Here is a 16,213-nt window from a genome sequence, read left to right as displayed (position 1 = left end):
GGGGCCAGACTGAGCAGATGCTGTTTCACTTTCTGTTTCTCCACTGCTCAGCTCTTTCTTCATGGCTTGACACATCTGCCTAAAGGAAGAGAGGTGCAGATGTTGACTGAGACACTATTTTGAATGCGGGAAATTGTTCTGCCAATCAGAAGGATAAGGGCAGGGTTTTAAGATGACCCCCTTTTTCAAATTCATTTGAGATTATTTATTTCAGCTTTTGAGAGATTTTCTGTTTTTTAAAGAAAATGACATTGTGTTGCTTGACAGGAAAGACAGCGAGGATGACAGAGTATACAGAAGAATTGGACTCGGATCCAAAGCATTACAGGTGCATGGTATGCTTCCCAGCCCATTCGCCTGCTAAACAATTCGGCTAAGCTTTGTTTGCTAAAGAATACCTCCTGTCACCACCATGACAGTACACAGATTTCAGGATGGTTGATTGAAGCTCCCTTAGTAGCAATGTCATTTTACACCCACCTGAAAATTGCAGTTATTTCCATTTGTCTGTTAACAGGATGAGCCCCTGTGTGTTCCCCACTGTTCCTATTACAGGCTGGCACACAAGACAAGTGTATCCTCCTGTAAGGGATGCCATCATCGAAGCAATATACTTTGATAACCCCCTTTTTTGAGGCCATTCTAGCATTTGCCATCCAGCCTGACTGAATTATCCAGTGATGCCTTTGACATTGAGAGAAAAGGCGTGTAGTGTAATTGTTTCTGATATCTGCCTCTTCAACTTACCCCTCTTCTCTCTCCCTCTCTCAGCACCCTCTTCTTCAATAAGTGTTTTAGATTGCTCGGCGACTCGGTGGAAATCAGCTTAGATTGACACTTTGACACCAACGTTAATTGGCAATTCCTAACTATCAGCAGGCTGCCTTTGACGGAAGTCTTCCCCCAACCTGTCCTGCTCATGTGTGCGGCTGTAGGAGAAATGATCTTGGTGGGGTCATGCAGCGCATTAGCGTGTATTGAATATGCCTGTGCCAATGTGCTTTGTGGTTTGTGGGAGTGAGACGGCTCAGCCACTGAAAGCTGCAACTCCGTTTTACAAATGAGGGGCCTTTCCCACATTTTGCAGGAGCTTTTAAGCACAACTGCGTGGGTGTAGGCACCATTAGCCCTAAATGGCTCTTTGCAATGGTTGCCTAATAGGGCTTACCGCTACATACAGGCTGTCCAGCATACACACACACAACTAAAGACAATAACTCATACATACATGCATAGTAATTAAATAGTCATTCTCTTCCTCATCATTTGTCCGGCATTGCCTTGTTATGGCATTGTTACTCAGAGGACAAACTGCCTCCAGTTTATATGCTGTCACATAATTTACCATGTAAATTGCACATAGACAATTCAGGAATCCAGCAAGGTCAAAAACTGCCATATAAATGGTTGCATGCCATGGCTGAATTGTCTTTGGTTGCAGTAGCAATGTGTACTTATTTGTTATTTTAGCATATGGAACATATGTCTACAAGTACATTATTTTGATTTTAATTATTTTATTGCAAGATGCTTTCTACCATGAAAACTTTAACTATGAGTGATATTGTTTATTCATGGATGTGTTCAGGCAGAGTAAGAATGGATTACTGTGCTCTTGTTTCAGTCATATCTCTGAAAAACCATTGGATATGGCTGCATTTATGGCTGAACAGTGGCTAATCATTTCCAACCACTAAAAGGCAAATTAAATATTCCAGGTTTAGAGATAAACGCTGCAACACAGCACTAATTACCACTTTACAGCTTAAGAAATATGTCGAGTTGTTAACAAAATGTTTGTCTGTGTGTATGATATATACTGATCAGCCATAACATTATGAGCACTAACAGCTGAAGTGAATACCACTGATTATCTGGTTATCATGGCACCTGTCAGTGGGTGGGATATATACATTTTGTCCTCAAGGTGATATGTTAGAAGCAGGAAAAATGGGCAGTGTGAGGATTTGACGACTTAGACAAGGGCCACATTGTGATGGCTAGACGACTGGATAACAACATCTCCAAAACTGCAGCTCTTGTGGGGTGTTCCCGGTCTGCAGTGGTCAGCACCTATCAAACGTGGTCCAAGTGAAGGCTGCTCCCTGTGGTCCGATCCAACAGACGAGCTACTGTAGCTCAAACTGCTGAAAAAGTTCATGCTGTTGCCAGAACACATAGTGCAACACAGTGTATTGTTAACACAACATTAACATATCACCCTAGAAAGAAATACCTGTTTCTTCAGCTGCTAAATGCTCCACTATGGTCACCAGCTAGTCACTAGCTTTATGTTTGTCTGCCCTTTTGTGCTCACCAGGTAGTGTACAGTGGGTTTATCAAAGCTTTTTCACCCACTGTGTCTGGAAACAAGGTTGCATAGGTACAGTACGGTTGATGGTTTAAAGACTAAAACAATTCGCTGAATTGCTCTGTTGGAACAGCAGAGTCAAGTTATAGGTCTCTGGGTTTGTCACTATGAGAGACACCTCTCACATTGTACATAGTCATTTGGTCCGTGGCTATATTCTGCTGTTGTTGTGGTAACAGGTACTATACATGTGTAGCGTTCTACAAGTCACTTTGCAGACTTGGCTGTCATCTTGACCTTTTTGTGTGTTGGCCATTTAGATATTTTAACTGAAGAAAATGTTGCGCTAATGAAGATGAATAACAAATATCTGTAATGCAGTCAGCCTGAAAATACAGAGATAATGCGATGTGTAGAAACCATACTGAGGAGTTTTCGAAAGGTGCTACAAACCAGGCATTACCCGACACACATTTGTTGACCCCATACTGTGTTTTTGCTTCTAAGCTGGAGGTCTTTTATTAAAAGGAGGTAGCAAGGAAAGATTTCATTTAACCACCATGCTATTCTCTGACATCTTCATCAAACTGTCACGGTAAAGAAGGCCCAAAATCTCATTTATTTCTTGCTGGGAGCACTGAAGGGAGCTCAAATCCTGCTGCCACAGAGGTCACCAGCTAGCTGTCCTCCATTCTCTGTATCCCTTTCTGTCCCTTCCTGTTTTCTGTCTCTTTCTCTCTCTGTCTATCTCCCTCTCAGCCTCTCTTTGTTTGGCAGTGATCTGACCAAACAAAACCTAACTGGGTATCTCTAAAGCAAGGTGACTGCCAAAGGTGATTTTTCAACCTCACTGCCAGGACACAATGAGTTTTAGATAGCCAGGCCAAATTTCCCTCCCTCTAACTGGCAGTTCTGGATGAAAATAGAACTGGCCTCTGCACTCACATTTGTCACCCATGTCATTATCTGCTCTATTATCCCTGCACCCTTAAACGGAGAGCCCTGAAAACTAGGTTATAATAGACTTAATGTTGGTGTTTGTGTTGCCGGACCTCATGTTCTTGGGCTCATTTGTTTCATTAAAGAGCTGTACTAGGAAAGTATGCCTATTTTTGGCTCCAAGTAGCACCATGAAGAAACTCTTAATGAGCTATTTGGACTTAAATACCCTAAAAGCATGTAACATAGCATCAGTAAACTACATACAGCATCCTCGTGTTTACCAACTCAGTCAATTGGATTCCTCTGGTGTAAAGTCACAGGCTGCTAAACAAGTGTGTGTTGTATCTACTGACATCACATTCATCAATCGATGGTTGCATGTGCTTTATTTCACCAGTAGTGTCATTGTTGTCCACTGCATGGGCAGAGTAGAGTCTATTAAAGTAGGTACAGAACACAATGTGATTTAATCAGTTGTGGTTATACGGGACAAATTTGCTAACTGCAGATTTTAATTTGAAATGTTCTGACTTGGAAGGGTCCCCTTTCACTGTGACATAAATGTAAAATGAAACAATTCTCAGGAGAGACCTCAGCTATTGATCAAGGTCAGGGGCAAGCTCTATTATGCCTGAACTTGGACAGATGTTAATTTATAACTGAGCGCTTTTAACTTAACAGCCTTGGCGTCAGCTGGAGACAGGCAGAGTGAGAGAGGAGGGAGGATGGAGACGGGATATGAGAGAAATGCAAATGACCAGATAAGTTAATGTGCCTTTGCTGTGGCAAGGGGCTCTGATTGCGCTGGGAAGGTAAGGCTTCCCTGAGCCAGCCTGAGATATCATTAATCCAAGGTTGACCTGGCCTGGCTTTTTGCACGGGCCTCATTTTTGCACGGCCCTGCCCACACAGAAGTTTTTTATCCAAGAGGAGGCCGTCCAGGCAGCCGGCAGGCGGAGGAGAGGCCTTGTGCTTTTCCAGAATGACCGAGCAGCACTTCCTTTTGAGCCTTCCAAAGACAAATTGGCTTGGATCAGCAGCTAGGCAGCTGGCTGATCGAGAGGTGACATGTATAAGGCCCACGTGGGCATTTTCATCATGATGGCTTTTCTTTTTAGTCCCCCCCCCCCGCAGCATGTCACCTGCTGCTGTGTGTCATTGTGTCCTAGTCGCTCTTATGCTCTATCACTCACCCACACACATACACAACACACTAACCATACAGTGCAGTTGAATAGGCTCACACTAATCCTTACTTTAGACATGTATTTTGTTTGTGGATAACTGTCCTCTGGCAAAAGTGAGAGATCAGCACACACAGGAGTCTAAATCAGTCTTAAATAAGAACAATGCTTTTGTACTTCAGTGGTACAGAACAAAGGAAGCAAACAGAGAAACTTTGGTCTGTTTTTATATCTACAAGCTGGTTAAGATGCAGTGCATAAGCACAAGGCTGCAGAGTTCCTAATTTAAAGAGTAGTCATAATTTTATGGCTTTGCACTATCCAGACAGCTTAGGAAAACAGGGCTATAAACCAGATACCTGGAAGATGTCACAAAAATATGTGGAGTTATGATTATGAGGTTTTCATTGCTTTGGTTTGTCTCATGATTATACAGTGGTCAGTGGGTTTATAACCATTCTTGAATCAGACAACATCAGTGAAATTCATCAACCTATACAAGAGTTTATCCTCTATTGACCATGCAGTGTTGATTACAGAGCATCCAGTCTGTACAAGTTGTCATCAACCAGTGTCCCTGCTGTCCTTTTGATAGCACTGTAATTGGGTTTTAATTTTTCACAATAATGATTTTCTATAATGAGGGGCAGACAAGTGCAAGTAGATCTTAAACAGCACAGTTCATCGTATAACAGTTGGTTTGTATGCGCTTGAAGAGAAGAAAGCTTGTGACTTGTGGACCTTGTTGTGGTTACTACTTCCTATTGTCACATTATCTGTGCTTTAGATACTAGCATCACATTAATATAGAAATATTTAAATCAATTAGCCATCGTACAGTGTAGCAGGGCATCTATAGCTTTTTAAAGCACCACTATTCAATATTGTTATATTTACACTAGATTAAATGACTTGTGGGTTACTTGTAGTGACAAATGCAGATAATTATTACCACCTTTGCAGTTCCCCTCAGGTTCATGGACCACAAACTCCACCATTATCAACTTTGTTTCAAGATGCAGCAGCTTTCTTCAGCCAAAAAGCTCTAATGAAACCACTGCACGCTACTTGCCGAGCACAGAACAGAACACAGATAGAATTAGTGATTAGCGGGTGAAAATATTGCAGCATGTATCAGCTTAAGAGCCAGATATCTTTTTTCAGGAGAAGGTGGAGACCAAAACGTTACATTACCTTCAGTCCAATTTACACAGGTGACCAGAGACACTACTCCAACTAAATGTTAATGTTTCTCTGTTGCTGGATGTTTAAAAAGGCATTCGCCTAAAAATTAGGTGTGGGCAATCTGATGATTGTAGATAGATATTGTGATCTTAATCTGCTTTTCAGGTCAGTCTATTTCAAGTCTGGTTGCAGTCTACAAGGCATTTCCAAATTGAGGAAATGGTCTTAAGAACTGTCACAACACAATTTTTGATGTGCCTTTAAAATATTAGGGTACAAGGTATTAGGCAAATGCTATAAATGGTGTAGTTGTGGGTTATGCTTGCAGTGCTGTGGCGCCAATTTTCTTATCCACAATTTTGTACTTTAAGTTGGTCACAATGAGTTTAATTCACATAAATGTATTCAATTTCATATGGTTCTGATTGTCTTATTGCTGTCTAATTTCAGCCCTTTCATTAGCTGATCATTCACAAAAAACACTTTTATTTTGGTTTTAAAACTGTTTTAAATGTAATGAACTATAACAGTGTCTGATTTCTCTCTTTGAAGCTCTTAAGAATAGCATGAACACCTAATTTATTACTTACAAACCAGCTTTAATGCTATGTATGTGTGTATCCTCATTTCTCTACACTGCATTACCATGTCTCCCTTTTCAAAGCGTTCAGACTACCTATCAGGATCTTCTTTTGATCAGATATTTTATCTGATGTACTATATCAAGTAATTTGCTCTCCCTTAATGTTTAAATAAAGGCCTTGGGGCAAAATCTACAGAGATACTTTCAGGGGAGAACAGGTTATAAAATGCACACCAGCTCTTAATTTGCTGTTTGGGGATTTATTTGGTCTGGAAGAAAACTTGGAAAGTCTTATTTACTAGGAGTTAGGACTTAGTATATATAGGCATAATATAGTCAAACAACAACTAAATGTGAGGGGGGTTTTTTTTGTTTTTTTATTTGACATAAGAATAATAAGCCATACTTACAGAAGATATGGACTTGGTTATCCATTACAGTCAGATGTACTATAATGGAATAATTTATATGACCGCTAAATTATGAATAGCAGTGGATGGCAGTGTCATCAATACTTACTGAAGAGCAAAATTGTTCTGGGTTGTCATCCTCTACTTTTTAAGTGAGCTGCCCTCAATATTTTGTAGAGTGCAGTGGGTTTGTACAGTGCACAAAACAAAAGTGAAGTGGCAATCTACTGTGAACAACAAGAGCAAAACCATTTCCTCCACAAATAATGTAATTCTCTGCTATTTTGTTTATTTGTCTTTTTGCAGGTTTGGCAGTTCACCAGATAATCACAATCACTGTGTCTCTCATTATGGTTATCGCAGCCTTGATCACAACACTCGTCCTTAAAAACTGGTAGGAAAGATTCCTTTACTGTTTACACTATAAATACATCAACTACAGAACCACACACTTCTTTTTCTTTAAATCTATGTAGATGACCAAAGGTACAAGGTATGATTTTATGTTTGTTTCTTGTCTTTGGTGCGTGTTTTTGTAGCTGTGCGCAGTCGGGAAATGGCCGCCACAATAGCCATCAGCGCAAGATCCACCAGCAGGAGGAAAGCTGCCAAAACCTGACAGACTTCACCCCAGCCCGGGTGCCCAGCAAGGTGGACATATTCACTGCCTACAATGACAGCCTGCAGTGCTCACATGAGTGCGTTCGGACTGCCGTGCCAATCTACACTGATGAGATGATCCAGCAGACGCCTGTCTACAAGACTGCTTACAACGGAAACAGGTACGCCGGCCCTGGACTGTTTATAGCACAAAGGTGGATGCACACTGGAACATTTCTTCAGTCAGCCAGCACTGGAAGTCATAAAGCATAAAGACTTTTCCAAACGGATGTCTCTGTCCACTACAGTTATTATCACTAATGTTATTAGTGTCGAATAGCCTAAAAAAAAATTGGGTCAAGAAATCAATGTCTATTTCTTTATAATAATGGTTTTATGTGGGGATAAATGTTCTAACAACTTCCACATTGAATTACAAAGCATTCAAAAAGATGACTAATGTAAACAGATGAGAAAGAGTACATTGAAATATCCTGGTGAATACTTTTTCCTCATGAAATACTTGGATTCCTCACACTCTCCTTCATGTGTGTTGTTCTGCAACCGCAATCGGCTCCCGTCAGAGCAAATCAACACATAAAATGTTTGCCTTTAATGCTGTTGTCCATTGCCTCATTCCTCGTCCATCTGCCTGACACCTGGTTGAGTGGTGTAGGCCTCAGCACGCTCGAGCTGCACACGAAAACCTAAATCTACCACTGATTTTTGCTGTTGTGTAATGAGTCAATTTATAGATGTAGGGCAATGGGAAGTGAAGTCTTTACAGTGCCATTTTCTGTTCAACTGATCTTTCTGGCAGTGTTTCAAATGGTAGACAAATATATATATATATACTTAATAACCAGAAGTCCTGTAATGTGATATCAGAAAATTGCCCACAACACATCCATGTTTACCAACCCAGCTAATCTGTGCTGCTTTATACCAAAAGACAGGCAAGAGATGTAACATTGGTGAGTCACTGGTGTGTTTGCATTTCACTCTGAGTTGAAATTGTTCCTCTCTGCGGGTCTTTCTTTGTGATACAAGCTGACAAGGCAGGTGTGTTTGACATAGAAATCTGGCCTATTGTGGTATTATACCTCAAACAATCATTTTTATGTAGTGTGACAATGAGCTTGGTAGAGTTTTGACAGTGTTTACTCTCTGAGTGGATAACAGTAACAGTCATCTGAGCTGCAGGGCCAGCAAAGATGGTCACACTTACTCTGTGTCCAAGCCCTGTAACAGATTCATTATGCTGGCAGTGAGGGTAGGATCATTCATCTGGTGCAAATAATGCCTAGCTTTATTTATTTAAAGTCATGGAAGGGTAGATAAGTTTTTACTGATGTTTAACAACAACATTGCTGATTAATCTGTGATAAGACTGTGATCATCTCTGCCTTTGTGTTTGTGATCAATTCTACAATGTTGACAGTGGCACTAGAGGTTAACTAGGGAGATTATTACAGTGGGCCTTAGAGGATGTATGAAGTGAAAAAAATATTTGGAGGAACATTATCAACGTACCTAAATAACACAAATATTAAATCAATCAAACTGCATCATCTCCACCAATACGAGTCTGCTTAATGTTCTCACCTCTTGCACTTTATTCTACAGGCCCTCCCCCACTGAAAGACAACTGATCCCTGTGGCCTTTGTGTCAGAGAAATGGTTCGAGATCTCGTGTTGACGAGCTGAAGGCCTTGTTCACTTCCTGTGGGTGGAAGAGACTTCCTGAATTCACGCTCTGGTGGGTACTGTGCCACTTTGTCCCCTTGCAAATCATCGTCTGAGCCTTAGCCACCTCGATTCCCGTGGTGACGCTGCCCCACTTTGGGAATAGAAAGGAACTTGGCATATGTTTGTTATTTGTGACATGATTATGCTCCTTTCCAGCTTCTGCCCAGGGATGAAAAAAGGTTGATAAATCTATTTCAGTGCAGTATCAAGAGGTCTAAGTAGTTGAGATAAGAGACTAATTATGTGTATCAGTATTAAATGGCTATATGCTCATAATTAATAACTTCACTATTCGTATCTGAAGATTTTCATTAATATTTGTGTCACCACTCGCATTCTTACACCAATAGCATATTGTGTTGAACATCTCTAAGAGTGAAGAAGCACTTTCACTTGACTTGTGACATATTTTTATGCATGGCTAATATATGCCAGAATGGCCTGCATTTGAAATTCAAAGCGTGAAAGTTAAACACATGCTCCGGCCCCACAGTATTGCTGGCAGCCCGGGGGGAGGTGTAACGTCTGCTATTGACCCAGATTTTAAAAGGAATAGATTGCCTGCAGGTAGCGTAGTGAGAGGACAGCGCCTCGCCGTTGTCTGGACACACATTAGTCTCAGTCAGCTCAGCTCTACGCAGCATGCTCCCAATGCTGCAGTCCTAAAAGACATAACATGTTCCTTGTTATTGTACTGCAAACTTAATGTATTTCCTAGCCTTTATTGTATGTTCCGGCAGGCCTTAACGGTGCATATTTTTAATGCAGAATTGCCATTCCATGTGGTTTGAGAAAGGCACTGGGATGCACCTTTTCTGGCCAGAGCTGGATACCAGTTTCAGAACAGAAGAGCATATTAGGCTGGTTTTGAAAGTCCCACCTGTGTTACAGTAGCTGTTTTATTTTGCGCTGAGCCCATAATGAGGGGGTAATTGTGATTTTGTTCTCCGCATCTCCACAGGATCCAGTTGGAAACAAGAAACACACAAAACAGCTTCTTTTGTAAAATAGTGTGATCACTCTTTGGACACTGGTGAAGATATTTATTTTTCTAGAGATGACAAGCAGAGCAGCCACAACGCTGCCACTCCATATTTCCGGGAACGTACAGTCATTTAGATATAGATTATATATAGGTATATTTACAGGATGTGTGGGACAAGACTGTGGACGTCAAGGATGTCTCAAGAAAAACATTTGACATTTGAAAACGGAACCCACGGAGCTGCTGTGGGTGGAAGATGAACTGTATTTCTGAACAATGTGCCAATAATGCCACTATGTGCCACAACCTGGATAGAAGAAGTTTCAACAACAACTGATGGACATAACAAAGAGTGCTATATTAACCCTGTATCGACTCCAACTACATTGTTTTTTTTGTTTTGTTTTTTTAAAGAAATGTGAAAGATAAAAAATGCTACAAATGTATTTGAATATGTTTTGAAATAGTTTTAAGAAATGTGTTGCAAAAGAGTCTAAAAGATATTTATATGAAGCATAAATCTATTAGTTGGGAAAGAGAGAGGATGGGGAAAAAAAGACACGGTATTTGCTTTATTGAACAGTTGATCTTAAAACATTGTTTCTATAGGTCCCATTTTAAAACAGAATAGTTATGTCTATTTTTTTACACAGACGAGTCTACCACAGCCCTAACAGTGGAGGTCCGAAGCACTTGGAAATCAGCACTGTTAATTAAATACTCGCACCCGAGCTGAGATTATAACAAAGAAAACAATCTGAAATACACCCAGTGCAAGCCAATTGAACGCCCTCTCCAATTGCTCATTATGTAAGATTTGTACCTGATTTGGCCAGATGGAAAAACAAAGTACAGCAAAAGTTTCTGTGGTGCAGGATCACTGCTGCAACGAGTCCCATAGCAGCAAATTCATATATAGATTGAGTGAGGACAGCCACAACACACTGCATGGAGCTGGACAGGACATTCATACTGTCTCAGGTCTGTCTAGCTCTCTTGCACACTTTATGTTGGTCTCAGTTTCAGCAGCTGTTCGGGATAAATTCCAATGATTGGTTATGATTTAGATCTGCTGCAACGCTAAAAGGGTGGACAAGATTCAATTTGGGCTTCAAATTCAAATAATTCATGTGATAATTTGCATAAAGAGGAAAGAGATTGAAAAATCCCTCCACGGATAGTAAATGAATATCCCCACACAACTCCCACATTGGTTCCCTTTTGATAAATTATTATTGAAACCTAAAAATCAGAAAGTCAAGAAGAACATGAACCAATTTGTTGAAGATGGAGCATAACATTTTCCCCAGTTTTTCAGAATGAAGAGTAAGCTGTGAAAGAGGTGCTGCAAAGTGGTGTCCCTCAGGATCAAGATGATCTGCATCATGTGTTTCTAATGCAAGATGTAAGCAGGGAGGAATTCCCTCACTGAATGTGTGGTAAGGGTTAGTTAGCTCTCTCCTGAGCCAGATCCACTCAATACTTGAGGACAATATTTCTAGCATATCAGAATTTCAGCTATCACAGCCAGGAAGTTGGCTGTTGTGCACAAATAGATTGTTTTAATTTGTGCCGAAGGAAGCAGAGCGCAAATATGATACAGACTGATGAAAGAGAAGGGGTTTCATTTTGTTCTATCAAAAACCTAAAACACTCCGTCAGTGTATTGTTGAAGTAAGGGGATTATGACAAGCCAATCAGCCGCTGCCAAATTGGTTTAACCTATCTCTTAAGTCAAGGTGAGGGAACTCCATGGTCAGGAAGGACAGTAAAGCTCTCCTGAGAGCTTTCTAGCACCAATAATTATATTATCAACCTCAAGCTCAGAAAGACAGATTACCTTTGTGCTACGAAGCTTTTGAGGAAGTCGCCTATGAGTCTACCTTTTATTGTGCTGTGGGTTTGTACAAAGCACAAATACAATTCTGTAATTGTAAACGTTTTTGGCTGCGGACAGCAATATGTACAGATTTAAAAGGTGGGTTTTATTGCTTGTCGACAGTGGACCTCCGGTAATTCGCTTAGGTGGTGTTTAGGCTTGTACTCACTTCCTTACAGCATTCAAGAAAACAGGTTGTCCCAGTAAGATCAGTATCTGTAAATGCGAGCCATTCAGGAGGTGCCAAGATGGCCTGGGATAAACACTGTGGTGCAAAACTCCTGCTTTTGCCCATTCACAACATGAAAACCACTCTCATGAATGACCCATACCAATTCAGCCTCACATGTGTGTCAGGCTGAGGAGTTGCTTCTTTGACATAACATATATTTTTTTGAATGAAGAGTGTTATCTTAACAGTCAGAGGGTTACGAAAACTTACTGTATATTATACACGTGTAAATGTATTTTCTATATATTTGCTTCTATTTGTGTACAGGTGTGTTCTATTTTTCAAGACCTCTCCAGTTTTTGGGAAGGTTTCAGCTAGGTCGGGGATAGTGTCTTTGTTTACATGTGTAACTACAGTATTTCTTTTAAAACACAAAACTAACCTTGTGCCAAGCTTCCTACCTGCACTTTCAAGCAGTACTTGTATTATATCTTTAGCTAACCAGTATAATACTTCAGTAGACGCTGCAATAGTTCAGAGACTGGAGAGTGATTTCCAGGTGGAAGACCTGAAAGTAACTGAGTGCTGAGTGGATCGAAGAAGTGTGATCATATCTTGGGTTCTGCTGTGTTCAAAGTTGGCTGGGAAACCAATAACTCTCTGTTCTTAAGCATCATTTCTACATGAATTCTAATATAGTGTTTCATCACGTGAATAAAAAAAAAATGGTGTAGATCCAACAGTAGCTGCCAAGAAACCAACTAAACTTGATCTAGACTGGTTTGAATTCATTTGTCATAATTTCTCATTTTGTATTTGTATATACAAACTACAACCGCCCCAGAAAATGTACAATTCGCCACATACTTTACTTTAATGACTGCAAAACTAGCATTTATGAGCATATGAAATAATCAGGGAAGACGTCTAAAGAAAGAATTATGAAAGGAAGATGATGTGTTAAGTACTCTTTTGATGCAAATTGACCCAGTTAAAAAATGCCAAGATCAGACTCACAAACAATGATGTGGGAAGCCATTCACTAAGAGTTATTTATTGAAGTTTTTAAAGGATAATTTTGGTGTATTTCAACTGAGGCCTTATTTCTAGCAGTACTAGCTGTTGGTTAGTCAGTCCACCACAGACTGCAATATATCTATTTGATGGATTAGAAGTAGATATCCATTGTGCCCACAAGATGAATCCTTATGCCTTTGGTGATCCCTTGACTAGCATGCTAACACGCCCGAGTTCAGCCTCACAGAGACACTAGAATAGCTGTCGACTCTTAGTTTTGTAGCTTCAGCAAACATTCCTATTGGTTATGATGACACTGTACTCACTGAGTAAATTGTGGAGATCTGGAACACGGCGACATAGCTGAATTTAAGTCCAACCGGTTAAAACACAGGAGCAAATCTGTGTGCACACATAAGTACCACGTAGGTAAAAGTTCATCCTTGAAGTCTGTAAGCTGACCTAAGCACCTTTATTTTCTCTTACAAATAACTTTAAAACGTTTCTTCATAAGACTTTATCTGACTGTTTGTATACCCTGTCTGACTTCTTTTTAGAAATGTCGAGTTCCAAGATCTCAACATTGAACTTGGTTGAGTACAGTGTTGTTATTACTGACAGCAATGATGGACAAAAGTATGGAAATAAGACCTAAGTTGAAACCCAAATTATCCTTAAAGCTTACATACTGAAGATTGTTAGAGATCTTGTGACCATGCTTTGAATTGCTGTTTCGTCACAAGAATGTTCTTGTGGTTGCCAAGTTTCTGTACAACTAACACTGTCCCTGATAATTGTAAAATGTGATCCTACTGAAAATCGGTGAAATTTTATACCAAGCTAATAATGATTGTGTGCGACTAATCTCGCATCCTTTGAAACCTACAAAATCAGATAGTTTAATGAAGCGAATATTTGACTTTTCGAATTTCTTTGTGTTTCATACTGTTGGGTAAAGGGTTTATTGGGTCTTTACTTCAGTTAGCATTGAAAAGCTTGTTTGCATTGTTAGTAACTCTCGTTAAAACCATGCTGCCAGCTAAAAGCAATTTGCTTTGCATTCTTGAAGGACACGCGGAAAAATGTAACTTGCAGCACATATAACAGGCACGAATATCTGGAGACATCGGCATACACCCTTCCTCCTTTTACCTCTGTCTGAAATCAAACTGATATGTTAGGAAATGCCTTACTGCTTTCTTGCCTTTTCAGTTTATATTTTAGGACAGCTGATGAGTGTGGTGTATTATAGGTAAGAGGGAGGAAAATTATTCCACTCCGCTGGTCAGATTTGATTCAGGAAACATTATCTGAGAGCAGTGCAGGCAAAGGCAGAGGGAACATGGGGGGGGGGGTCTCTTAGAAAAGTCTTAAACAGACACCAAAGACTTGACATGCCTTTTTCACAACAAATGATTTCGCGGCTCCCGTGTCTCTTCAGCAACCCACAAAACCTATGCTCCCTTCAGCACAAACAAGCTATCAATCAGCAAAGGTTCTCCTGTCAAGATGAAGGATGTGCCACACACTCATTTGCAGGGACTGTGATTCCTGTTTGCATGTCAGACCTACAGAGTGGAACTTATTGACGTATGTGTGTATATGTGAATTAGGTGTCGGCTGAACATCCCCAAAGCCAAGGTTTGTTTTTTCCCATATTATTGGAAGCATTCACGAGAGGAGGAATCAATGTATCAACTCCGTTTAATCATGGCCTGTCTGATTAGTGTAGAAAACGTATTTCACAGCTGGCACTGATGGTGACGATGTAGATTTTTAAAGAAGTCGACAGCATGTCGCTCAAACAGCAATGTGAGACTCAGCAGGGGGGAAGGAAATATGAAAAATGAAGTCATACTCAGAGGAAAGGAAAAAGTTTATCTTCATGGACTGATACCCATTTTTTTAGCCATCAGGAAACTGTAGCTCCTCACTCTGCTTCTCCTCATCGTTTCACAAAATCACGTACTGTGCGCTTACTGTATCTAAAGCGGAGGGCTCCGACTCTCCTCTCGGGTCATGTTTTTACTTTTCTATGTACAAGAGCTAAGGCACTGTCACTGTCAGTGCTTATCAATACAGTCAGACTTGAACAAATGAAAACAACACTTAGTTTGCAACATCACAATACTCCCATAATCCCTCTGCTAAATAGAGACTTGACCCAAATCTGCCGTTCATTTCCATCAGAGGCCTCCAACGCTGTGGATTGAGTGGCACAGCAAGGGAATTTGGGATGAAAGGAAACTATAGATCCATGATTGCTTGTTCCCTGAGAGTTGATCAATATCAGAGCGGACAGAGGTGTAAAAAAAATAAATAAATAAATATCATATGTACACTTTCAGTTTCTAGGGGTGAGGAAGTTGTTATGTTTTTGTTTTTTATTTATTTTTGGGGGAGGGAAGGGCTTTTCACACGTGGGCACACAGTCGTTTTATTCATTGACGCTGACTTACAATCACAATTCATATCTACCATGAAGGAACCTGACTCGAGTTGTGTTGTCGCCATAAAAATGAAGAGTTTGTACTTTGTGACTCTTAAACTTTTTATATTTGTGTTTAATATATCAATGAGTACCTCTGTTAACTTTTGTATAAGACTATAGTATATACAAACACACATACACACACAACACACCTCCACAAAAGGGACTCTAGTCTGTCTCTGTGACGGCTAAATGTTGTATAACTTTTATTTTGTGTCTTATGAACCACATCTCTTCCTTTTGTAGTTATTGGTAAACGTTTCGATTTCCAGGTGACTTTGATTTGGTTACTCTTGTACTACTAAGCTCTGTATTTGCAAGCACTGTAAATGCGATTCTCATTGGATTCGTCCTCTGTACATTTAGTACTCTGATGTTGCTATTAATAAAATGTAAAACAACATGGGCTTGTGCTACAGGGAGTTTCTTGGAATGAGTCCGGTGGAGGGCAGTGATCAGGGCAAACCGCACAAAATAAAAGATTTGAATATGAATTCAAGCTGGGTTCTGTATGCGTTTGTCAAATCAAATGACATGCTAATTTTAAAGTTGCTATGCTTAGTTAGCATTTTAATCAATAAATAATTCTCTGACTAAATTTGATACATTAGTATTATTACTGCCAACAAATGAGGACAGCACCGAGGGGAGCATCATCATCCAGTGGCATTTACACAGTGTGACACTGGATCAAGGGCCTGTTCT

The 16,213-nt window shown here is 40.2% G+C and overlaps 1 protein-coding gene across 1 annotated transcript in view; it reads left to right on the top strand.

Moving 5' to 3' along the window:
• ajap1 (adherens junctions associated protein 1) overlaps positions 1-15,911 on the top strand; it is a 47,567-nt gene extending 31,656 nt beyond the window's left edge. The window contains exons 3-6 of the mRNA XM_051424907.1: positions 6,922-7,009; positions 7,155-7,397; positions 8,842-8,974; positions 9,926-15,911. Of these exons, the coding sequence (XP_051280867.1) occupies positions 6,922-7,009; positions 7,155-7,397; positions 8,842-8,914 (404 nt within the window). The 3' untranslated portion in view covers positions 8,915-8,974; positions 9,926-15,911. The remainder of the gene's footprint in view (positions 1-6,921; positions 7,010-7,154; positions 7,398-8,841; positions 8,975-9,925) is intronic.
• Positions 15,912-16,213: the final 302 nt, after the last annotated feature.

The sequence above is a fragment of the Dicentrarchus labrax genome, unplaced genomic scaffold, assembly GCF_905237075.1.
Source record: "Dicentrarchus labrax unplaced genomic scaffold, dlabrax2021, whole genome shotgun sequence".
Taxonomy (NCBI): Eukaryota; Metazoa; Chordata; class Actinopteri; family Moronidae; genus Dicentrarchus; species Dicentrarchus labrax.
Note: the sequence above shows the minus strand (reverse complement) of the source record. Positions and strands in the feature narration are given on the sequence as shown.